The 25,799-nt window shown below is 46.3% G+C and overlaps 1 protein-coding gene across 1 annotated transcript in view; it reads right to left on the reverse strand.

The window, feature by feature from the left end:
* The window catches only part of ZGRF1 (zinc finger GRF-type containing 1), a 554,924-nt gene that overhangs the window by 22,666 nt on the left and 506,459 nt on the right, over positions 1 to 25,799 (reverse strand). The window contains exon 27 of the mRNA XM_069241594.1: positions 2,451 to 2,596. Within this exon, the coding sequence (XP_069097695.1) occupies positions 2,463 to 2,596 (134 nt within the window). The 3' untranslated portion in view covers positions 2,451 to 2,462. The remainder of the gene's footprint in view (positions 1 to 2,450; positions 2,597 to 25,799) is intronic.

A 25,799-nucleotide genomic window follows, 5' to 3' on the forward strand; every position in this document is an offset into this window, starting at 1 on the left:
ACGATCCATGAAGCTCGTCAGGAGAGGGAATCCACGCAGCTGGTCGATGCAGTGAGGTGCCTGCTGAAGCAGGGGAGTGACTCCTTCACTCCAAGGGAGATTCCTTCGCTCTTCTGGTGAAGGCTGAAGACAGGCTGTCCTTTCAAGATGCACGACATGGAAACAGTTGCAGATGCTGGCAGGAGCTGAAGATACAATGTTGCAGAAGTCGTCTTTGCTTCCTTGTTGTAGTTTGTAGAGTTCCTGGGTCCGGATACAGTTTCTTTGGTGAGAAGGTGAAGTGGAGGATGCAGAGGATTCCTGCTGGAGTCTTGCAACCTGAATCTGAAGAACCACCCAAAAGAGAGACCCTAAATAGCCCTGAAAGGGGGATTGGTCAGTTAAACAGGTAAATACCTATCAGGGGAAGGCTCTGACACCACCTGTTGGCACTGGCCACTCAGATGCTCCCAGAGTTCCCTGCAAACTTGGAATCCAAGATGGCAAAACCCAGGGTCCCTCTGGAGGAGCTCTGAGCACCACTCCTAGGGTGGTGATGGACAGGGGAGTGGTCACTCTCCTTTCCTTTGTCCAGTTTCGTGCCAGAGCAGGGACTGGGGGACCCTGAACCGGTGTAGACTGGATTATGCAAGGAGGGAACCAAATGTGCTCTTTAAAACATTGTCAGTGGCTTGAGGAGGCTACTCTTCCCAAGACTTTAAAACCTACTTCCAAAGGGAGAGGGTGTAACACCTCTCTCCCAAAGGAAATCCTTTGTTCTGCCTTTCTTGGCTTCAGCTTCTCAAGCAACATGAGGGCAGAAACCTGTCTGAGAGGTGGCAGCAGCTGGGGTTGCCTGGAAAACCTCAGAAGGCTGGAATGGCAATACTGGGGGTCCTCCAAGGAGCTCCCAGAGTGCTTGGAATCATGGAATCATCATTGGGGTATGATTCCAACATATTTGATACCAAACATGCCTATGTTCAGAGTTATAATTATGTAGCTGGACATAGGTAGTGACCTATTTCCAGTAGAAGCGTAAAATGGCGCCCCCGCACTCACGAAGGACGGGAAAATGGTCCTGGAGGTCGTGGGGCACCTCTGCTAATGCAGGGGTGCTCTCACACACAGGTACTTTGCATCCAGCCTTCAGGGTCCGAAGGCTTGACATATAGGTAACTTATAAGTGACCTGGTGCAGTGAAAATGGCTGTGAAATAGTGCATGCACTATTTCAGGCATGCTGCATTGGCAGTCCTGCAGAAGCCTTTGCATGGGCTCCCTATGGGTGGCAAAAGATATGCTGCAGCCCATAGGGATCCCCTGGAACCCCAATGCCCTGGGTACCTAGGTACCATATACTAGGGACTTATAAGGGGGCAGCAGTGTACCAATTGTCGGTGAAATACTGGGTTACCAGTATGCAACAACCACATTTAGAGGAGAGAGCATAATCAGTGGGGTCCTGGTTAGCAGGATCACAGTCAGTGAACACAGTCAAGCACACTGACATCAGGCAGAAAATGGGCGTAACCAAGGCAAAAAGAGGGTACTTTCCTACACTTATGACAGGCCAAATGCACCAAATGTTCTAATGTCCAAACGAGACCACCATCGCTATACGCAGATCAGTAAATACCTGTGCTCCAGAAAGGCAAAGTCTGTGCTACAGTAAAAACAGCAGCAGAAGCAAACTAAAAAATGGAAGTGTAGCTAAAATTCAAAAGGGGAGAAATGGTGGAACAAAGTGAAATAGACTTCCAGGAGCAAACAAGCAATACAAATACAGTACTGGGAAAAATTCCATTATTTATAGATACAGATTATATTGTTTACACCCCGAACTGTGTTGCTGGTGCAATTTATAACGTGGAACGTCATTTCCCTGTGTATCAACCCATCTGCAGCTCAGTATAGGAAAAACTGTAATTGTAATTGCATATATATAGCACTTACTACTGCTGATGAAGCACTGAAGAGCTTTTTGGTAAGTAGTACGCTACTCTGGATCCCAACTGGATTAGAGGTGGCTTAGGCTAGGGAAGTTGTTAATTTGACATGTGGCAGAGGACATGTGAGTCTGTTAGTCTGATTGAATAAGATAAAAGAGGGATAGAGGAGAGAAGAGCCTAGTTAGTGTTATTTGGGAGTTCCTATTAGATGTTGTTTGGGATGAGCCAATTGAGAAATTCTGGAGGGAAGAGTCTGGGAAGTATATTTGGATATCAAAGTAGTAAAATGAGGTTGGGGAGAGTCAAGGAGGGATAGAGGAGGGGGAGGCAAGAGTCTAGAAAGGGTTAAAGGGGATATCATAGCAGAAGAATGAGGTTTGGGGCGGGTGAAGGAGGGATAAGGAGGGAACAGTCAAGGAAGGGTCTTAGGAAGATCATTGCTACTAAATATAAAACCTTGTGCATACTAACATGGATAATTGCTAACCTCATTATTAATATATAAATGTGTGACGCTTACCTTCTCCTTTTTTCATGAAAGATTATTTTTGGATTTTCTCTTTTTAGAAGTTGCATCTTCTTCACTTTTTCTCTCCATGTACGAGCTAAGAATAGCATTCAATTCCTCCTCATACTGGCTAACATGTCTCAACCCATTTTCTTTTTCTAAAAGGGAAGTGGAGAAGTTAATTAGTTACAAAACCCTGATATGTGAGCATTTGGTATTTTTTCCCCTCAATCAATATTTTTACAGTGGCTGCTATCAACATTGATATAAGGATGCCAGTCAGATGGCAGAGCTAAAAGTTTGTCTGCTGACCGTTAACAAAATGGTGCAATGCTGACATTCAACAATGTCTTCTTCAACTGAAATCTAGTTAGTTCAGGGAACATCTAGGTGCAGCCATTGCATCTGAAGAATGAATTTTGGAAAATTAATAAAACATATATATATTGGTTGATTGATCACATTGTAAGCTTATTTCAGCCTGCATGTGCACATTACAGGCATTGGTGTGGCCGTGCAGGGTCTTAGTAACTCAGTCATTTGTACATTCAATTTCGTGCAAGTATGCAGGGTGTTGCCTCTAATGGTGATACCCTTTAGTCATACATAATTTGCCTTAGTATTATTTGCAGAATTGTCCAGAGTCTCCCCCTTGCATCTTGTTTGGTCTTCACCCACCTCATCAGTCAATCACTGTTTAGAGTTTATTGCCATGTAATGGCTGTACGTTATCCGCCTGTGTGGTCATCAACATGGGGTGACTAGAGCTCAGGTGACTTCCCTTCCAGCATGTGAGGTTGGCAATGAGGGTCGCCCAGTCAGCTGCAATAGGTCTACTTCGTAGGACCCTTTGTTTTTCCATTCTCAGTGCGGATTCCTCAGCAGCAGCCCATTTTATGTTCCACTTTCCATCTGCTTTGTAGAGGGCCATCTAGTGACCGCCAGTCCATAGCAATCGCTCCTTTGGCTCGTACTAGTCCAAAGTAAATAAATGTAGTGTCCACTCTGTTGGCCACAGATCTGGGGTAAAGACCCAGCACGCAGGTTTCCAGCACTTTGAGCTTTGGGCGATGTGTAACCTGTTCCATTTCCTGTGTAACCCAGCGCCACTAGGCAGAGATAATCGGGCAATCCAATACCATATGTATGAATCCTGCATTAACTATTGAGAATCGGGAACATGAAATATCTGAGGTACCTGTACCATGTTTAGCATGGGTGAAATGAGATAGGTGGTGTGGAAGTATTTAGTCTGGGTATATATCAATCTGGTGTTTGTAGATACTTGGCATGTGCGCTGTAGTACCAGTATCCACTTCCTGGCCATCAGTTATCGTCCTGTTGTGCCTTGTGTGTTTTGACCATGTCTATGGGAGGCACTGACATTAAGAGGATAGCCTTATAGAGCCATGACACTAATTTGCTGCCACTCTGGAATGTGAGGAGTGTTTGTAAGGAGTTGTGTGGTTGGGGTTCTGCCTGGCCCGTCCCCATATCGATCGCATGAGAGTCCCATATGTCAGGAACTGGGATTTGGAGGACAGGAACCAGAAAGACAATATACATATTTCAGGGGTCCCTGAAAAGGCCGAACAAGAGGATATGTTGCAGTTTCTTGGTAGCTGGATTCCAAACTTACTAGGCATTACCTTCGACTCACCCATGGAATGTCAAAGAACTCACAGGGTCTGGTCACGAATGCCACCTTCCCAGTCTCGCCCGAGGCAGACCACTGCATGCTGTTTGAGCCCTCAACATGCCTACCTCATACTGACCACTGGCCAAAAAATATGGCCTGTACAAATTTGATAACAGCCAAGTTCTTTTCTTACCCGACTTTGCTCAACATTAAATATGGACTGTTGGAGTCAGCAAAGATATTACTCAAAATAGATGGCTGTACGAATGAATATGATGATGGAACATCTACTGGACTGAATGTAAAACACATGGCGATGCCCAGATAAAGACTGCACAATCTGAGAGCCACCAGGGACACCCTAGAGACAATAGGACTGATGCAAACTCCGAGAAGCATCACCGCTTGCATGACGTGCTGTGGAAGTGGGGTCAGGACTACAGAGCACATCCCTGAGACCGCAAGAAAGGCAGGGACAAATCAAGATCGCCTATAAAACCATAGTAGAATACCCCCTATGTTGTGGAAAGATTTTGCGGTGACTTTGAAGACAAGTTATTGGTGCACATGGTGGTTTTGTATGACCTGCTTTCGAATTCTGTCACAATTCTCCCGGAGTTACTGCTGATTGGCTATTGATGGTTGCGGGGGTACACCTGCTTCCTGCATCATTTCTACCTCCCTCTGGAAACCGGGTCTGCATAGGATGTGGACCGTATTGAGGCCTCCACACCTTCAATTGAGTTCTGATGCAATGGTTGATGCCAGCAAGGTCGTGTCACAAATGCCTGATTCCACAGTTGGGAGGTGAAAAGTACTTTCTTTCCTTGGTAACCAGAAACAAGATAACACACTTATTAAAGAGACTTACCTAACCAAATCAGAATGTGAGAAATTATGCAGGAAATGGACGTGTGCGGCCCTGTATGCATGGCCTGCAAAACGGCATGACCCTGATCACGCCACAACACTTATTCCAAGGAAAATGGGAGTTGCGATCCATTAACACAAACACTTACCATACAGGCTGTCTCGCATGTGGGCAGACGAAGACAAAAGATATAGCTTTGCCAAGTTACAAGTGAGGGACACATTTCTATTTGTGGGATCGATATATGCCTGTTGGAGATAAATCTACTTTTTTCATATAAACTGGCCAGACTTTTACCATCTTTTGTAGGGCCCAGGAGGTGATTGGAGAAGACTAGAATGTTACCCTAGACCCCCTTATTGACAGGTCGGGCAATCTGGTCCTGCGCAATAGTAAAGACTGGTGTCTCTTGTGAGATTTAATCTCTGGCTTTGACTTGACGGATCCCTGGAGACTGTTGCTTTCCAAGAAAAGGGATTATAACTGTACCTCTTGTGTGCATGGAACGCAAAACATGATTGAGTGCTTCCTGCTAATGCCTAATGCACTCTGACACATGTTGATTGCTCGGACTAGCCTCAAGAGAGTTTTGGACCACTATATGGTGGTGCTCAGAATAGACCTATATTTTATATACTCACCCCCAAGCTCTTGGAGGTTGAACATGTCCAAGTTTAAAAATCCTGATGATAAAAACTGATTGATAGAGCATATTCACCGCTTCCCACAGGAGAATGAAATCACAGTCCAATTCCCTTCTATTTTACAGCAAGCGGGAAAGGGGTGAATAAGGGGGAACTTGATGAGGGACTTTCCATTAGTTAAGTAAAGGCTGAAAGTGAGAATCAGGCAACAGAAGCTAAGATTCAATTTCTTAATTCCAACTTCCAAATATGCCCCTAATCTCCACCCTGAATTCCTTTGGGTTCTGACCAAGGCCAAATATGACCCGAATTACATTTATAACTCACAGGCATAGAAGGCTCTGTTCCACCTGCGACAGAGACATTTTGAGAGGTGGGAAAAAGGTGGGATCATTTACTTGCAACCCAACTTAAAAAACAGAGAGGCAAGTAGAACGATATCCACCATCTGGAACAAAAGGGTAGAATTACTGACACACCCCAATGACATTATTCGTGAGTTTCACAATTTTTATATACTGCTGTACAGGTCAAAAGCTCCAGATTCTCAGGTGGATGAAGGTGCATTAATGAGTGCAGAAGACATTGCAACCCATTCCACAGAGCAAGCCAAGGGTTTGGAGGCTGTTATCTCAGAAGAGGAAGTGTCAAAAGACATTAATGATAAAATCAGGGAGGATGGGTATCCTATTTAATACTACAAGGTGACTAAATCTCTGACTATCCAACTACTGTATAAGGTTTTACACAAAGCCTTAGATTGTGGAAGACTCCCCAGAGAATTTACCAGTGCCCAAATTGTCTTAATCCCCAAAACTGATGGGGATTTACTGAACTGTGCTAATTATAGCTAATTTCACTCACAAGATCCTGGCTTCTCCTTCCTGACCTGTATCTCCGCCTAGATCCATCCCAAACAGGTGGGGTTTGTTCCAGGTCAATCGTCTACTAACCTAAGACTCTCGTCTCACATTCTCTGACAAATTGGATCAGAAGGTGCTCCTCTCGATCAATGCTGAGAAGACATTTGACAGAGAAGAGTGTGGGTACCTTCTTTGAACCATGGTCCGGATGAGGTGCGTCCAAAGATTTCTGACATGGGTTCGAGGAATGTACAAGGATCCCTCAGCAGTAACTTCTGGGGTGGGGAGGGATTCACTTCTCCAGCCTTTTCGATACACAGTGGAATTCAGCAAGTGATTCCCTTTTCACCCTTGCTGTTCCTTTTTGCACCTGAACCCTTGGTCTTTGCTCCGAGACAGATGGGTGCAGATGGAAGTAGAGGAACATAACTTTTTCTACACTGATGACATACTGCTGACTTTGTCCCAGCCTCTGCAGATGCCCTGATATGTCTGAATGGTCACTGCTCACAATTCTCGGGTTATAGTTTTAACTGGTCCAAATGTGAAGCCCTGTCGATGACAATTACAATGAGCGTTTATATGGGACAGACACCCGCCCTGGTTGAAAAGCTCTAAGCTATATGCCTCCACCAAAATAGGGGGGCTGCGGCAAACCATATATGGAAGGCTATATGGTTGCCCAACAACTGGCAAATTTGGTATACATGTTTAAAACAGAGGAGAACACCAAACTGGGTCCTCCTGGAACAATGCTTTCAGGGTTCCCAGATGGAATTGGCAATTTACAACGCTAGTTCTGTGAAATATGGTATGAAGCCCAATAGTATTGTCCAGGCCTGACTGTGGGCTCATACCTTGCTCAAGATCCCGGGATGCCTTCACTCCCAGACTTCTCTGTGGCATAATTCAGACATGAGAATTAGACAGGAGGTGATCAGTTGGAGTGAATGGAGGTGCTATAAAATTAGCTCCATGACAGACTTCTTTTATGGACCTTCATCATGAATATACTTTAACGCTCACTCAGCTCTGGAGGTACACACAACTGACACAGACCCTAATGAGTGTGTGGGAGGGGCATCCATATATGTTAGATAGCTACATGTGGAAGGAATTTGGGGGTACTATTTCTGGTATACACTCTCTCCTCATTGATAATTTTTAGACCTGGCATCCAGGGCGTAGTCTCCCCTGCCTTTTTTGCCTCTGCTTCCCATGTTTTGACTCTGTTTTTGGTACTCTGGGCACTTTATCACTGCTGACAAGTGCTAAAGTGCAAGTGCTCCTGTGTAAAGTGTATCTGTAATTGGCTTTTCCATGACCGGCATATTTGATTTACTAGTAAGTAGTAAGTCCCTAGCAACGTGCGCTAGAGGTGCCCAGGGCCTGTAAATCAAATGCTACTAGTTGGCCTGCAGCACTGGTTGTGCCACACACATTAGAAGCCCTGTAAACATGGCTCAGACCTGCCACTGCAGTGTCTGCGTGTGCAGTTTTAACCTGCCAATTCAACTTGGCAAGTGGACCCACTTGCCAGGCCTAAACCTTCCCTTTTTATACATGCAAGGCACTCCTAAGGTAGGCCCTAGGTAGCCCCAGTGTCAGGGTGCAGTGTATGTTAAAGGTGGGACATGTACTGATGTGTCTTACATGTCCTAACAGTGAAATATTGCCATATTCGGTTTTCACTGTTACAAGGCCTATCCCTCTCATAGGTTAACATGGGGGGGGGGGTTAAATATTCTTAAAGTGCAGATTCCCTTTGAGAGCAGATAGAAATGAGAAGTGAGCTTTGGTGTCTCTTAACAACAACTTCACTAAAAGATTGTTAGTTTGAAAATGCCACTTTTAGAAAGTAGGCATTTTCTTGCTTAACCCATTCTGTGATTCTGCCTGTTTGTGGATTCCCTGTCTGGGTCAAAATGACAGTTGGGCTGTTTGTGAATCTCCTCTAGACAGTGACACAAAGGGAGCTGGTGTGTAGCCTGCATATCCTGGTGAGCCATCTGAGCTAGAGTGGAGGGAGGAGTGGTCACTTACACCTGAATGGGCTGTGCCTGCCCTCACACAATGCAGTCTCCAATCCCCTGGTGTGTGTCTGGGGCCTGGCCTGGGCAAGGCAGGATCTTGTGAACAACAGAGACTTTCCTTAGATGTTTATCTACTTCAAAGGCAGAAAGGGGTAAAAGTAGTGGACCCAAAACCCCAGACTTTAGACCACTTCTGGAACCAAAAGGAACCTTTGCCAAGGAAAAGAGCTGAAGAGCTGAGAAGTGCTGCCCCTGCCTGTGCTTTGTTCGGCTATTCTGCAGTTGCTGCTTCTGCCTGTGAAAGGGGACAAAGACTGGACTTTGTTGTGCCTTCCTGCTTGAAGAAGAATTTCCAAGGGCTTGGACTGAGCTTGAATCCTGTTTTGAAGTCTCAGGGCCATCAAAGGCTTCCTCTCTCAGCACCTGGACTCTCTGCTGAGACTCCTGCCCTGCCAAGTGGTGCCCTATCCAGTCCCTGGGCCTTTCAAAAGTGAAGTTGGCAGAGCAAGAGCTGAAATCCACACACAGAATGGCGTGTGGGGAAATGTTTGACGCATTATCTGCAACGCGGCTGATAAACGGCGCGCCACCCACTTTCCGGCTGAAATCAGCGCTCCACCAGCATTGCGGCTGGGAAATCGATGCATCGCAGCTGGAGAAATGACGAAATACCAACTTGCGGCTGCTGATAGCGATGGAAACCCCACGCAGCGCGGTTTTCTAACACCGTGCAACCAGATTTCTCAAGCATCGTCCCTGGGTGTCAAAGTCAACGTGAACCTGCGCGGATCCGAGGTGCCCTGTCCGGAAATCGACGCATCGCTCTCTTATGAGGGAGAAAAGCAACACATCGCCTACCTGACCGGAGAAGAAATGATGCACAGTCTCACTTGCGAGTAAGGAATCGACGCATTGCTGACTTTTACGATGCATGCTTGCCCGTGCGGCTTTATTTTTGACGCAAACCAGGTATTTTGTGTAAAATCAATGTTTTCATTGTTTTCTATGGAGTAAGACTGTTATTCTTTTGAAAATTCATATCTTGGACCTGTGTATGTTGGATTTTTGTTGTTTTGGTCTTGTATGTTTTAGATAAATATTGCCTATTTTTCAAAACTGGTGTGGTGTCCATTTTGTAGTGTTTTCACTGTATTACTGTGTGTGTTGGTACAAATACTTTACATATTGCTTCTGAGATAAGTCTGGCTGCTTGAGCCAAGGTACCAAGGAGGTAAGCAGGGATTATCAAAGTGTGTTTCTCTGTTACCCTGACTAGAGTGAGGGTCCCTGCTTGGACAGAGTGCAAACTGACTGCCAAGCAGAGACCCCATTTCTAACATTGGTGATCAACGGTGAGGATTGGACTTGTATTTGTACTTGACATACAGTGATTAAGTGTACACTACTATTTTCAGTGCAGACCATTAAATGACTACTTACTACTTGTTTTTTTCTTTTTCTCTTTTTTGACTTTTTTCCTGCTTCCATTTTTCTGGTGATCTTTTGTTGATTCTTGAACTTCTCATTGGGAACTCTTTTTTTCTGCTTTGGAACTTTGCACTTTTGACTTGCCATCATGTCTCAATCTGGAGATGCACCAGCTGGAGCTGTTTATGAGTTAGGAAAACTGGAAAGTTACACAGTTGCTCAACTGAATCAGTTCCGTAAGGATCTTGCCTGTCCCATTAAGAGTTCCTCCAGAAAGGAGGAGCTGCAAAAGGCACCGAGGGTCTGGGTGACAGCCAAGGAAGCTGGGGGCGGGGCACACAAACGTGGAGGATGAGGAGGGGCAGAGATTGTTCACAATGGTGTGGTGGATGTACCTGTTATGCCTGGGGGGAGGGTCTCCAAAGCAGGTATCAGTGTGTCATCCAAGGGACTGACTCCTGAAGAGTTGCAGGACAGACAGGCACAGAGGGTTCACCAGTTGGAGTTAGAGAAGCTTAGGATGAAAATGGAGGAGAGGAGGATGGCCGTAGAAGAGAAGAAGATGCTCCTCGCTCATGAGCTTGGTTTGAGGAAACTAGATCAGAGGAGCCAATCCAGTAAAGATGGTAGCAGCAGTCCCACAATGCAGCCTGGGAGGAGGGTGCACATTCCTAAAGACCTGGTGAAGGGTTATAAGAGGGAGGATGACATATCTGTGGTTTAAGGGGTATGAGTCTGCTCTTCACATGAATCTGGTCCCTAAAGCACATTCGGGGGTGGGTCTATGGAAGCACTTTGAGGTAGAGGGGAGGGATACTCTAACATCCTTAGGGTTCACTTACTCTATCACGAAGGACGCCCTATCACAAGGTACTGTCTCACCCCTGAGCAGTATAAGGACAAGCTTAGGCCCTACAAAAAGAAGGAATCCCAAACATGGTTGGAATGTGTTAACTCTTTTTGCAGGTCACTGGATGATTGGGTGAAGGGGAGTAGGGAACAACTTCTGAGGGGCTGTACAATTTGACTGATTGGGAACATTTGTATATTCTTTGTTTTCCAGAGCTGTGCCAGTACCTGATTGACAGCAAGCTAACTGATCCCAGGAACCTAACACGGGAAGGGGACCGTTGACAGAGCACCAGGGTCCACAGGAGGTATGGGGAAGACCACACCAAGCGTGGGCAGGGTCGCACTCAGAAGAATAAGAAGGTAAGGGTAAACAGGGGGAGTTCTCTAAAGGGCCCCAACCTAGTTCCCAGGGTAAGGATTCCCAGCCTCCAGTGGAAAAGAAGCCTTGGTTTTCTAAAGGGAAACCTGCAGAGGGGGGTTCCCACAAATGTTATGCATGTGACCAGGTGGGTCATGTGAGGGAGGGGGGACCCCAAATGTCCCAAGTGGACACTGGCACCCACTGGTGCTCAGTCACAGGTTTTGGCAGGTGTAGCGCTTGGGGAGGATTGGGTTCCAGGTGGGTGGGAGCCAGCGGAGATGACCCTTGTCTCACTAGGGGACAGTGAGATGGTCCAGAGGACCCTTGTGGCTGAGTACACTAAGAAGTACAGGCAGCGGGTGACCATCAATGGACAGAGGGTGGAGGCTCTGAGAGACAAAGGAGACAGTGTGACTACTGTGAGAAGGCACCTGGTGTCTGAAGAGTAAATAGATCCCCATGTACTTCACAAAGTGGTTGCAGTAGAAAGCTCAGAGTGCGTGTGCAGAGTCGCACAGGTTCCCTTTGAATGGTGGATGGGGGGACGCTCAGGTGCCTTGAGAGTAGCTGTGAGTCCAACCATACCTGTAGATTGTCTGCTTGGCAATGACCTGGAGGATTCCCCTTGGAAGGAGGTGGAATGCAGGTCTCACTTGAAGATGTTGGGCTTGCCTTGTGTGTGTCCACCCGGTCGATGGCAGCCCGTCAGGGTGATCAGGAGACCCTGGAGCGTAAAAGAGTGGCCCAAGTGTCTGCCAGAAAGAAAAGGGGAAGGGGCGCGAGAAACCCACTCCTGAAGTTCCAACGGCCCAAGAGGAGGATGAACCTGAGGGGGAAGCCCTGGAGCCTACAGGGGAAAAAGTGGCTGAACTAGGGAGGTCCCTGAGCTGACTCAGTGGCAGCAGGAAGGGGGACCTACCAGGGAGGCATTCTGTGAGGCACAGAAGACATGCCCTACTCTGGAGGGTTTGCAGCAGCAGCATGCTGCAGACCAGGCGTCTGTTAAGGAGTCTGGATCCCACTTGATCTACTGGGAGGATGGCCACCTATATAGTGAGCCTAAATTTGCTGAGCCTGGATCAGCTCGTGTGCTGGTGGTACCCCAGTGCTTCAGAGCCTTCCTATGGGTCTGGTTCATGATGTGCTTTTAGCTGGTCATTTGGGGCAGGACAAGAAATTTGAACAGCTTGCCACCCACTTCTACTGGCCCAAAGTACGCAGGCACTCAGATGCACACTGTAGGTCTAGCCAAATTTGTCAGGCCAGTGGCAAGTGTGGGGGGAAGTGTAAGGCTCCCGTCCAACCTTTTCTTGTTGTCAGCACCCCCTTTGAAAGGGTTGTTATTGACATTGTGGGGCCTCTGGATCCCAAACAGCTATGGGCAACAAGTTCCTCCTGGTCTTGGTGGACCATGCCGTCCGGTACCCAGAAGTCATTCCTTTGAGGTCAATCACCTCCCCTGTGGTGGGATGTGCTTTGATGGTTTTTTTTTTACCCGCATGGGGTTCCCCAAGGAGGTGGTATCTGATAGGGGTACCAACTTCATATCAACTTATATGAAGTCTCTGTGGCAGGAGGTGGGGAGATATATCAGTTCACCACTCCTTACCAACCCCAAAGTAACGGTTTGGTTGAGAGATTCAACCACACCTTGAAGGGCATGATCATGGGTCTGTCAGAGCCCTTGAGGCGTAAGGTGGACATCCTCTTGCCATGCCTGCTGTTCACCTACAGGGAGGTGCCTCAAAAGGGTCTTGGATTTAGCCCTTTTGAGTTACCGTATGGCTACCCTGTCAGGGGACCCTTGAGTCTGGTTAGGGAAGGCTTGGAGAAAGCCTACATTAAGCCCCCCCCAGAATATATTCAGTTACATGCTGGCTTTTGGGAACCAGACAGCTCGCTTCAGGAAGCTCGCCTAAGAGAACTTGGAAGCAAGCCAGGAAGATATGAAGCGCTCGTACGACCAGAATGCCACTGTGGTTGAGTTCCAGCCTGACCAAAAAGTTTGGGTGATAGCCCCAGTGAAGCCTAGGGTTCTCCAAGATAAGTGGACTGGGTCATTTGAAATAGTGGAGCGCAGAGTGATGTCACCTAGCTGATGAACTTGCGGACTCCCAGGAACCCTTTGAGGGTCCTAGATGTGACCCGCTTCAAGCCTCATTTTGAGAGGACAGAGGTGACAAAGCTCTTGGCAACGGATGATGGAGTAGAGGAAGAGAGTGAGCCTCTTCCTGACCTCCTGTCTGAGAAACAGAAAGATGGTTCAGTGGAGCATGTGAACCTTTCCACCTCCCTGACCCCAGAGCAACAGAGTGACTGTTGTCAAGTGTTGGGACAGTTTACCCCTCTATTTTCCTTGATCCCAGGGATCACTTATCTGTGTACACATGATGTGGACACTGGGGACAGTCCCCCTGTTAAACATAAGGTTTACAGAGTGACCGACAGGGTCAGGGCCAACATAAAGGATGAGGGGTCCAAAAGGTTAGCCGTTGGGGTAACTGAGTTCTCCAGTAGCCCTTGGGCCTGCCATGTGTTTTTAGTCCCAAAAGCTGCTGCTCCTGCTGCCTCCCAAGAACTCAGGTTCTGTGTGGATTACCGAGGACTCAATTCGGTCACTAACACTGACGCCACCCCATCCCCCAAGATGATGAGCTCATTGATCGGTTAGGGGCTGCCAAATATCTGAGTACATTTGACTTGACCTCTGGATATTGGCAGATTGCTCTGACTGAGGGGGCTAAGGAGAGGTCTGCATTCTCCACCCCAGCTTGGCACTACCAATTTAGGTTGATGCCCTTTGGGGTGAAGGATGCCCCTGCCACCTTTTCAGAGGTCAGTCAACCAGGTGTTGGCTGGACTGGATGTTTTCAGTGCCTCCTAGCTGGATGACACTGCTGTGTTCAACTCCACTTGGGAAGAATACTTGCTGCACCTCTGCAAAGTGTTAGAGGCCCTGTAGAAGGAGAGCTATTAAGGCTAGTAAGTGCCAAATAGGGCAGGGTTCTATGGTGTACTTGGGACACCAGGTGAGGAGTGGCCAGGTGGCACCCCTACAGCCAAAGATTGACTCCATTCTGGCTTGGGAGCCTCCCAAAACCCAGACTGAGGTGAGAGCCTTTTTAGGTCTCACACAATACTATAGGAGGTTTGTCAAGGGGTATGGCACTGTTGTTACTCCCTTGATTGAGTTACTTACTTAACTTAAGCTTTATTTCGGTACTAAAAATACCATAAAAGCACATCATACAATACACATATACAATTTTTGAAAAAAACAATAATATAAAACCCTCCAACTGGATAATATTAAAAATAAACAGTTAAAATGCAAGATACAAGATTCTAAAACATAATCAAATATTGTAAAAAATTGCTGATGTGGGAGGGCAATAAATAATGTCCTTCAGCTAACACTCTTAAAATGCAAAGTAAGAATACAGTGTAGCAGTATTAAATTATAATCAGATATTACAAGGAGGTCACTAAATAGTCCATGATTCCCTATGAGTGCAACATATTCAATTATGTCTTCATACTTAGACTTACATTAGTATGATACATTGCAAACTGTCCCCAACCCTTTTGCTCTAATGTGCCAAATTGCATCTAAGAATCTTGCCATACCACAATCCCATGAGTGTTTGTTTTGCAGATCCGAAGAGCTGAGGGCCGGTTGTTGATGCCCACGGATCTGCAAAGTGGTATAATCCATCGGACCCGCTGTTTGGTATATGCGGGACAATGGAATAACACGTGAGCAATACATTCCGATGACCCACAGCCCATTGGGCACAGATCAATAACAAGGGCAGCCAGGTCCTCCTGGGAGTGGGCTATAACAGAGTGGTGACTTGTAGGTCGTGGACTTGAATTAGGGTTTCCCTGTTCTTCTACTTGGTCCTGGGGCTCCAATGGGAGAAAACGGTTGGTACAGGGAATATCATGTACAATCACGCTGTCTAACAAGGGAGTCTCTGTACTTATCTTGGATAAGCATAAATCCCTGGATTTTGTAATTGGTCTGTCAGTCTGTGCTGTTTATGTCCTCAAAGTAGCTTCACTGGCGGAAATATTTTCCTTACACCGGGATTTAACTGACAGGAAGGGAGTGAGTGATCCATTTTTCAATCTTTTCAGGGTGTCTTTCTTCTTTTTAGTCAACAAGGATCCCACTTCCTCAATCAGGTTATCTATTTCGTCAGTTACACAACTAGAGGAAATGTGTGGCGTTTGATGTAATTTAAGAATTTTTGATTGCACTATGCCCACCGGTGGGCTACCCTTTGCCTTGCGCTTCCCCATTTAGAAACTTGTTGCTGCAAAAGTGACTATAAAGCGAGATTTGAAGCGGCAAGCAACAGCGCGTAGCAGGGCCAACTCCTACCTTAAGGCCAAGAGGGGTTGCCCGGCCTCAGTTGTTCTCAGACGGGCGCGGATGGGCCCGCCCTTGGCCCGGGCGCGTCCCTCATTCGTCCCGCGTTGCGCTTGAAGGCGCTTGTGTTTTGGGCTCCTCCCCCCGCCCGGCAGCAAGCAGGATCCTGGGACAAGGAGTCCACCCAGGCAGCACCACAATCTTTCCCTGCGTTGCGGGATACCGCGTTGCGCTTTAGGCACTCGCGTTTTGGGCTCCTCCCCCGCATGGCAGCAAGCAGGATCCTGGGACAAGGAGTCCCCCCAGGCAGCACCACAGTTCTTTCCCCTTGATTGAGTTAACTTCCAAGAAGCAGCCCAGAAAGGTGATCTGGACTGAGTCTTGCCAGAGAGCTTTTGATGCCCTGAAGGCAGCCATGTGCACAGCACCCATGCTGAAGGCACCTGACTTCTCCAAAGAATTTGTCGTGCAGACTGATGCTTCAGAGCATGGTGTAGGAGCAGTGTTATCACAGCTAAAAGAAGAGGGCCTAGACCAGCCTGTAGCCTTCATTAGTAAGAGGTTACTTCCCCAGGAACGTAGATGGAGTGCAATTGTGCCTGAAGTTTTTGCTGTGGTGTGGTGTGGGCGCTGAAGAAGCTAGGACCCTACTTGTTTAGGACTCACTTCTGGGTTCAGAACGACCACAGGCCTCTCAGATGGTTAATGCAGATGAGGGGTGAGAATCCAAAACTGTTGAGGTGGTCCATTTCCTTACAGGGGATAGACTTTACGGTGGAACACCGCCCTGGAACAGAACACGCCAATGCTGATGGTCTGTCCAGATTCTTCCGCCTTAGTGATGAGAACTCCCATGAGGTACAGTAGTTTTCCCCACATTTTCAGCTGGGAGGGGCACGTGTTAGACCTAGCTTCCTTGGCGTTGTCTCTCCTGTCTTTTCTTGCCTCTGCTTCCCATGTTTTGACTGTGTGCTGGACTCTGTTTGAGGTACTCTGGGAACTTTATCACTGCTGACAATTGCTAAAGTGCAAGTGCTCCTGTGTAAAGTGTATCTGTAATTGGCTTTTCCATGATTGGCATATTTGATTTACTATTAAGTCCCTAGTAAAGTGCACTAGAGGGGCCCAGGGCCTGTAAATCAAATGCTACTAGTGGGCCTGCAGCACTGGTTGTGCCACACACATTAGAAGCCCTGTAAACATGGCTCAGACCTGCCACTGTAGTGTCTGTGTGTGCAGTTTTAACCTGCCAATTCAACTTGGAAAGTGGACCCACTTGCCAGGCCTAAACCTTCCCTTTTTATGGGCAAGCTTAAAGCGCTCCGTCCATTCTGTAATCTCTCTTTGGGCTTCAAACCACGCCTATGTCATGTCAGTCACTTACATTGGTTCATGGGCTTGCCTTTTAAAATCCGCTTGCTTTCATTTGTGAAAGGCATGAATACATCATGCCTTTTCCAGTGTTGAGCCCACCTACACAGCACCAGTAAACTACTAAAAACATACGAGGCTCCATGTTTTCAGCCTGGGGTCCGGACTACTTTATCTGTTTACTTTCCACGCAGCGCTATTGTGCTGCATTTTACATAGAGCGATCGCACTGCGTTTTTTTTCTTTACAACGCTAATAGCTCTAACTCGAGCAAATGCGAGACTCGTTGCATTGAAAATGCTCATTATACATGTAAGGCACCCCTCAGGTAGGCCCCAAGTAGCCCCATGGGCAGGGTGCAGTGTATGTTAAGGTGGGACATGTACTGATGTGTTGTACATGTCTTAACAGTGAAATACTGCCAAATTCTGTTTTCACTGTTACAAGGCCTATGTCTGTCGTAGGTTAACATGGGGGGCTGCCTTTAAATATTCTTAAAGTGCAGATTCCCATTGAGAGCAGATAGAAATATGGACTTTGGTGTCTATGAACTCACAATTTAAAAATACATATTTTAGTGAAGTTGTTTTTTAGATTGTTAGTTTGAAAATGCCACTTTTAGAAAGTAGGCATTTTCTTGCTTAACCCATTCTGTGACTTCTGCCTGTTTGTGGATTCCCTGTCTGGGTCAGACTGACAGTTGGACTGTTTGTGAATCTCCTCTAGACAGTGACACAATGGGACCTGGGGTGTAGCCTGCATATCCTGATGATCCATCTGAGCTAGAGTGGAGGGAGGAGTGGTCACTTACACCTGAATGGGCTGGGCCTGCCCTCACACAATGCAGTCTCCAACCCCCTGGTGTGTGTCTGGGCCAGCCAGGATCTTGTGAACAACAGAGACTTTCCTTTGAAGTGTATCTACTTCAAAGGGAGAAAGAGTTATAAGTAGTGGACCCAAAACCCCAGAATTTAGATCACTTCTGGAACCAAGAGGAACCTCTGCCAAGGAGAAGAGCTGTGGAGAAGTGCTGCCCCTTCCTGTGACTGTGCTTCGAACTTGCATGGATCTGAGGTGCCCGGTCCGGAAATCAGGTACTTTGTGTAAAATCAATGTTCCCATTGTTTTCTATGCAATAAGACTCTTCATATCTTGACTTGGGTATGTTGGATGTTTGTTGTTATGGTGTTGTTTGATTTAGATAAATATTACCTATTTTTCTAAACTGGTGTGGTGTGCATTTTGTAGTGTTTCACTGTATTACTGTGTGTGTTGCTACAAATACTTTACACATTACTTCCGAGGTAAGCCTGACTGCTTCAGCCAAGCTACCGAGGGGTTAAGCAGGGGTTATTTAAGTGTATTTCTCCATTGCCCTGACTGGAGTGAGAGTCTCTGCTTGGACAGAGTGCAAACTGACTGCCAACCAGAGACCCCCTTTCTAACAATCATGTTTTATCAAACCCTACTGCAAGACTGTTATGATCCTTGTGAAAAAAACAGCTCCGAACACAGTGATGACAAGGCGTAGGCGGTTGCTGTTGGAAGAACATGACAAGGGATAAAAGAAGCAAGACTGAAATACAGTTATTTAAAGAACATACACCAATGGCATTGGTCCCCTCTGATGTTCCATGGCGCCAAACTCTCTCCCCACTCTCAATGCTGGCGATGCAGGAGAGAGATAACTGTACATTTGTTATGGGACTGTGACAAGGTGAACGCTTATTGAAAACAGGTGTAGGGTGCTTGCCATAGGGATCTGGATGAGACACTAAATGTTTATGCACAAATAGCACTCTTACATGATACATTTAAACTCCTGGAGCGATCTTCTGCTTTGAGATGGTGGTTGGTAATGGACTAGTGACAGTGAAGGTTGGGATCCTATGTTTTTTGAAAGTCTTCAACAGTATCTATATACAATGTTTAAAATAGATGTATGACGTAGCAAGATTTGAAAAGCTGAATTACAAAGTTAATGACCGAATGATCCAGGTTAAAGGGGTGTAGGGATGCTTTCTGAAAGGGTGAGTCAATGGGAGACAGGCAGGGATGATACAAGAAAGCTCTCTTAGTGGTCAGCAATGTGTTCCCTTTTTAGGTTGAGCATAGCAGTGTCCAAGGGCGGCTCTTCTCGTCATGTTGTAATCTATTCTGTGAACTTGAATCACGCCCATCACTTTAATTCGTTCCTGGCCCTCCCTTTTAAAAATCCCTTGATGTCACTGGTAAATGCTTTTGTTTGTTGTGTCTTGAGATAGTTTTGTTACCGTCTTGGAGACTGACCCTGTTGCATGGATTATTGCATGACAGACGATATACCTCAGTGTGGCGCACGATTTTTTAAATTATGCCTCGCTGCTTCGCACTCATGGCAGTATGTTGTTTACTCTTCCTTGGTTTCAGCCATCATGCTGTTTTTTGCAATGTCTGCGGGGTTTAAAAAAATAAAAAATTGCCAGTTTTATATAGAGTGAACTCGACACAAAGGTACTGGAGCGCTTCATTTATTTATTGTTTCCTCATTTTTATATAGCGCAAACACGATATAAAGGTATTACAGCGTTTTACATGAGCACTGGTTACATTACACAAGAACGCATTGATTTTTGGTAAAAAAGGGAAGATTACGTGATTTTCCCAGAATCACAGGATGTTAATCCGGTGCGAAGACTCGAACCGTGTTCCCCAGCTCCAAAGTCAGCAGCTCTGGCCCTTACCCCACATCCTCTCCCCTAGGGTTCTTTGTCTGGTGCGTGTTGGGGCAGTCTGGGAATAACTCTTTTTTTTTTTGTTTGTTTTTATACAGCACTTGGTAAAACAGGTTCTGCCATTTCATAGAACTACAAAGCATGTGCCATTCTTAACAAAAACGCTATAATTCATTTGCAGTTAAACTGCCTCTCCTGTTAATCTCTTTGTACGTAGTCAATGTTTTTAAAAGTTAGGCTGGTATTGCCAATGTAGAGGAATAATTCCTTTAAAGGTTTCACACAGAAATATATGGCTGCCCCCTTTTCTTTGCTCCTAACTCCTTTAACCCCCTCATTCTCAGGGTTAAATGCCACAAAGGTGCCTCTTTGTGCCTTGGTTGGCACTATAAAAGTGTATTTTAGGTAAACACACCAGAAAGGGTTGCATCTCTAGGTTATAACAGCCATTCTGTAGGCATGAGGCAAACACACTCCCAAGACGGTGGCCTTGTTGTGTCCTCTCTCCTGGAGCGACAGGCCTGGCAGGGTTGTTGTGGCACCTGGCACAAATCCACTACACTCCAAACCAAAACACATAGGTAAAAGACATTGCCATTTACAACGCCTACTGCTCTAACTTTCACAAATGCGAGAACTACTGCATTGCAAATGCTTGTTCCTTTTCCTTCCCGGGTAAAGAGGACTTAAGAAGAGGGGAAGGTCTGTCCAAAGGGGTAAGCTGAAAGGAAACATGCCAGATTCAGACCTTCATACTCTGATTGCCCAAGAGAATTATTCGAAGTGGCATGTGACATGGGTAGAGTTGATGTGTTGTATATCATACCAGGTGTTTGTTTTGCTGTGTATCTTCACTACAGTAAAGGATTGCTTACTTTGTGTACCAATACAGAATTACTATTAAAAAAAAATAATAATAGGGGAGAGGAATACAAATTTCTTGAGTTCATTGGCAATTAATTTCCAATACACTTTTCCTTTCTCTCTATCTCTTTGTCTGATATAATCTTCTTCAAACAATTTCCCTTGAGAGTACCTTGTTTTTTCATATATATCCTGAAAAAGCAGCACCTTATATCCTTGAAATATAAGATCACCAATTGTCCTGTTCACGGTTTTCAGCTTCTCCTTTCCTTAAAAACATGCCCTTCTGTAAAAATGTCTGGTGGTACATCAACCCATACTACCCGCTGGGTTTGGCCTAAGGAAATAAAGTTGATTTTATGGCCACTCATCACCTGAGTACAGCTATTACCGTACACAGCTTTGGAGGTCTTCCGCTTTACCTCATGGCAGGCTTCGAATCCTCCAGAATCAACTTTACAGGTATTCGAGCATCAGTTGCTGTTTGATATTGTGATTCTGTCCTTTTTAAATAACACTCTACATTTGAATTGCTCCTCCAAGCAGCTATCGTGTTTTTCCAGGTCATTGACTATAGACCAAGAATTATTAGATCTCCATCAAGTTCCTTGAAACACACCTTCGAGTCTTCTTTTGTAGTTCCTACTTCACGTTTAATATTGTATAGAAATTGCTCTACCTACTTCCTAGTAATGTCCACTTTTACTTGCTTTCCAGTTATTTATTTGTGATTAGCTTCTTTGAGTTTAGTGACTGTCTTTCTTGGCCATCTAATGAGTAAGACTCTCTTTCACAGAGGGATCTCAGTAGGACCTGTTGCTTGGCATTCTGAAATTGCCAAAAGCAGCTTTCGGAGGTCTTCCACTCCTTTCCTGCTGTGACAGTGCCACAAGTGAGTGAAGGTTTTGGGTAGACCATTTATCTATACGAAACTAAGGGGTGTATCTCAGTGCCTCATACTCTGACACATTTTCTTGTCTTTTCCCCCTGTAAATTTACTTCATGGTGGCCATACCATCTGTTCAGTATAGGGAAAGATGCGGAAGACATTATGACGCAAAGGGTTAATTAGCTTGAGCAGTGTAGATGAGTGTAATGCCTGTTGAAACCCCCTCCCAAACATCGTGGAAAAGTTCATGATATTATTTTCAAGCTTGTTTGTGTAGAAGACTCCGTCTCAACCTTGAGAACGAGAGTACAGGGAGAAGATGGAATGAAAACAAAGGCTGGAGAAGGGAAGAGCAGCCAAGTACTGATAACATAGCTAGAAAAGGCCAGAATGAGATAGAATCCAAGCTTCAAGTTATTTAAGCACTGAAGTGTGGGTGAGGGATTTGGAAGCTCGCAGATGGAATTGTGGAAGCTGCCATGGCCCAGCGCTGCCTCCCTGTTTGCTCCTGGTGCTTGAGGGGGAGAGAGGTCCATGCAGGCGGTAGAGGGCTTCCCAGCATGTCATGGACAACAGGGATGAAAGGCCTTTGTTTCTCTGCTCTATTATTATGACTGATTATTTATGCTTGCACTGCGTTTATAACCTGAAGTATTCAGCTCGTTTATATTTTGCTTTCTAAACCTCTTAGTGTGAACTGCTACAATAACTGAAACATGCATTTTGGTGTGCAGTAAATCAAAGCTTATCTGAAGTATTCCGTTCGTTTATATTTTGCCTCCTGAACATTGTAGTGAGAGCTTGCTGCAGTAATTGAAACATGCATTTTGGTGTGCAGTAAATCAAAGCTCATCTGAAGTATTCAACTCATATATATTCTGCTTCCTGAATATCGTAGTGTGATGCATTTTAGTATACAGTTAATCGAAACTTATATCTGTGAATGAACTCTTTGCTTATATATATATATATATATACACATAGATGCCCCTTATATATAAATAGACGCTTTTCATTGCTATTCTCATTCTACTATTGTTAATGTGCTAAATGCCTACATTTTACCTGCAATTCTAGTAAAGCTAAATTGTATTTATAATTGGCGTGTGGTCCTTCATTGAGCGTCCTTATTGACTTATACCGAACAGGTGTCAACCAGCCACCTGGATAAGACACCATCCACAAAATACTTCCGGCATTCTCTTAGGGCTTATCGACATTGAACTGGTTCTTTTGGATATCTATGAAATGACCAGTGAGAACACAACTATACATGAACCTGACTACTAGAGTCTGCGAACCCAGTGGCAGGACTCAAAGCTACTCATTCAAACATAAGGGAATTCCCTCTCAATTGCCACTCTAGATAATCTCTGCTGTCTTTTGCAGTGGACACATTCATTTCAGGGCCTAATTGTATTGTAGCCTCCTACAGTTATGTATTCTAAGGTACCCTCTTAAAATGTCTGTTGCTTGTTTATGGCCTTCAAAGCAGGGACAATCACCCTAGTCTCTCAACTGAACGTTAGCCTCTTCCTCAAGGCCAACTCCGGTTCCACAAGTGCAGAGGAGCAGCACCCACATTTCAAAGAGTCTTTGCTCTGTCCACCAATAGGGGATCACTTTTTGCTATGTTGCAGCCCTGCTTTGTCATCATCTGTGGCACCAACAACACCCTAACTACTTCTCATGACGTAAGGTATAAGGATAGTAACCCCCCTAAAGAACGCCCATATATGTATACTTTAGCTATAACAAAGACACCCAAAAAATAAAGGCAAACTGTAGTGTCCTTTAGGTAACTATAATCTTTAGACCCCGCCAGAAATAATATTCAAAAAGCTCCCTGAAATATGGTGGAGCCCACCCTGGTTTGTAGGGAGCATGGTGAGACCCAATGATGAAGCATGACTCCCAACAGGGTGCATAAATAGCATTTTAGGTTGTTCTGTGTCTGGAAAACAGAATGGAGTCTTAAGGATGTAGGATACCTTCTTGTTAGATATTAGAGGTGACACTGTAGGAAGGTAGCCTCTTCTTAGCCTTGTTACCCCCACTTTTGGCCTGTTTGTGAGTGTATGTCAGGGTGTTTTTACTGTCTCACTGGGATCCTACTAGCCAGGGCCCAGTGCTCATAGTGAAAACCCTATGTTGTCAGTGTGTTTGATATGTGTCACTGGAATCCTGCTAGCCAGGACCCCAGTGCTCATATGTTTGTGGCATGTATGTGTTCCCTGTGTGGTGCCTAACTGTATCACTGAGGCTCTGCTAACCAGAACCTCAGTGTTTACGCTCTCTCTGCTTTCTAAAATTGTCACTGCAGGCTAGTGACTAATTTTACCAATTCTCATTGGCACACTAGTACACCCATATAATTCCCTTGTATATGGTACTTAGGTACCCAGGGTATTGGGGTTCCAGGAGATCCCTATGGGCTGCAGCATTTCTTTTGCCACCCATAGGGAGCTCAGACAATTCTTACACAGGACTGCCACTGCAGCCTGAGTGAAATAACGTCCACGTTATTTCACAGCCATTTTTCACTGCACATAAGTAACTTATAAGTCACCTATATGTCTAACCCTCACTTGGTAAAGGTTAGGTGCCAAGTTACTTAGTGTGTGCGCACCCTGGCACTAGCCAAGGTGCCCCCACATCGTTCAGGGCAAATTCCCTGAACTTTGTGAGTGCGGGGACACCATTACACGCGTGCACTACACATAGGTCACTACCTATGTGTAGCGTCACAATGGTAACTCTGAACATGGCCATGTAACATGTCTAAGATCATGGAATTGTCACCCCAATAGCATTTTGGTATTGGGGGACAATTCCATTATCCCCCGGGTCTCTAGCACAGAACCCGGGTACTGCCAAACTGCCTTTCCGGGGTTTCCACTGCAGCTGCTGCTGCTGCCAACCCCTCAGACAGGATTCTGCCCTCCTGGGATCTGGGCAGCCCAGTCCCAGGAAGACAAAACAAAGGATTTCCTCTGAGAGAGGGTGTTACACCCTCTCCCTTTGGAAATAGGTGTGAAGGGCTGGAGAGGAGTAGCCTCCCCCAGCCTCTGGAAATGCTTTGATGGGCACAGATGGTGCCCACCTCTGCATAAGCCAGTCTACACCGGTTCAGGGACCCCCCCCTCAGCCCTGCTCTGGCGCGAAACTGGATAAAGGAAAGGGGAGTCACCACTCCCCTGACCAGTACCTCCCAGGGGACGTGCCCAGAGCTCCTCCAGTGTGTCCCAGACCTCTGCCATCTTGGATTCAGAGGTGTTGGGGGCACACTGAACTGCTCTGAGTGGCCAGTGCCAGCAGGTGACGTCAGAGACCCCTCCTGATAGGTTCTTACCTCTCTTGGTAGCCAAACCTCCTTTCTTGGTAATCAAACCACCTTTTCTGGCTATTTAGGGTCTCTCCTCTGGGCTATTCCTCAGATAACGAATGCAAGAGCTCACCAGAGTTCCTCTGCACTTCCCTCTTCGACTTCTGCCAAGGATCAACCGCTGACTGCTCCAGGACGCCTGCAAAACCGCAACAAAGTAGCAAGACGACTACCAGCAACATTGTAGCGCCTCATCCTGCCGGCTTTCTTGACTGTTTCCTGGTGATGCATGCTCTGAGGGCTGTCTGCCTTCACCCTGCACTGGAAGCCAAGAGTAAATCTCCCGTGGGTCGATGGAATCTTCCCCTTGCTAACGCAGGCACCAAAAGACTGCATCACCGGTCCTCTGGGTCCCCTCTCATCCTGACGAGCGTGGTCCCTGGAAAACAGGAGCTGGGTCCAAGTGTCTCCCACAGTCCAGTGGCCCTTCTGTCCAAATTTGGTGGAGAGTCCTTGCCTCCCCACGCCAGACAGCAAACCTTTGTACTGCGTGATTTGCAGCTGCTCCGGCTTCTGTGCACTTCTCCAAGGATTCCTTTGTGCACAGCCTAGCCTGGGTCCCCAGCACTCCGTCCTGCAGTGCTCAACCCGCTGAGTTGGACTCCGACGTCGTGGGACCCTCCTTTTGTGACTCTGAGTTCACAGAACTTCCAAGTGCCTGCTCCGGTACTTCTGCGGGGGCTCTCTGAGTTGCTGAGCGCCCCATCGGACTCCTCCTCCAAGAGGCGACATCCTGGTCCTTCCTGGTCCCAGCAGCACCCAAAAACCTCTACTGCGACCCTTGCAGCTAGCAAGGCTTGATTGCGGTATTTCTGCGTGGAAACACTTCTGCAACATCCAGCACGCTGTGGGACATCTTCCTTCAAAAGGAGAAGTTCCTAGCCCTTTTCGTTGTTGCAGAATCTTCGGCTTCTTCCACCCAGAGGCAGCCCTTTTGCACCTTCATCCGGGGTTTCCTGGGCTCCTGCCCCCCCCGGACACTATCGCGACTCTTGGACTTGGTCCCCTTCCTTTTCAGGTCCTCAGGAATCCGTCTTCAGTGTTTTGCTGGTGCTTGTGGTTCTTGCAGAAT

The sequence above is a fragment of the Pleurodeles waltl genome, chromosome 1_2 (assembly GCF_031143425.1).
Source record: "Pleurodeles waltl isolate 20211129_DDA chromosome 1_2, aPleWal1.hap1.20221129, whole genome shotgun sequence".
Classification (NCBI taxonomy): domain Eukaryota; kingdom Metazoa; phylum Chordata; class Amphibia; order Caudata; family Salamandridae; genus Pleurodeles; species Pleurodeles waltl.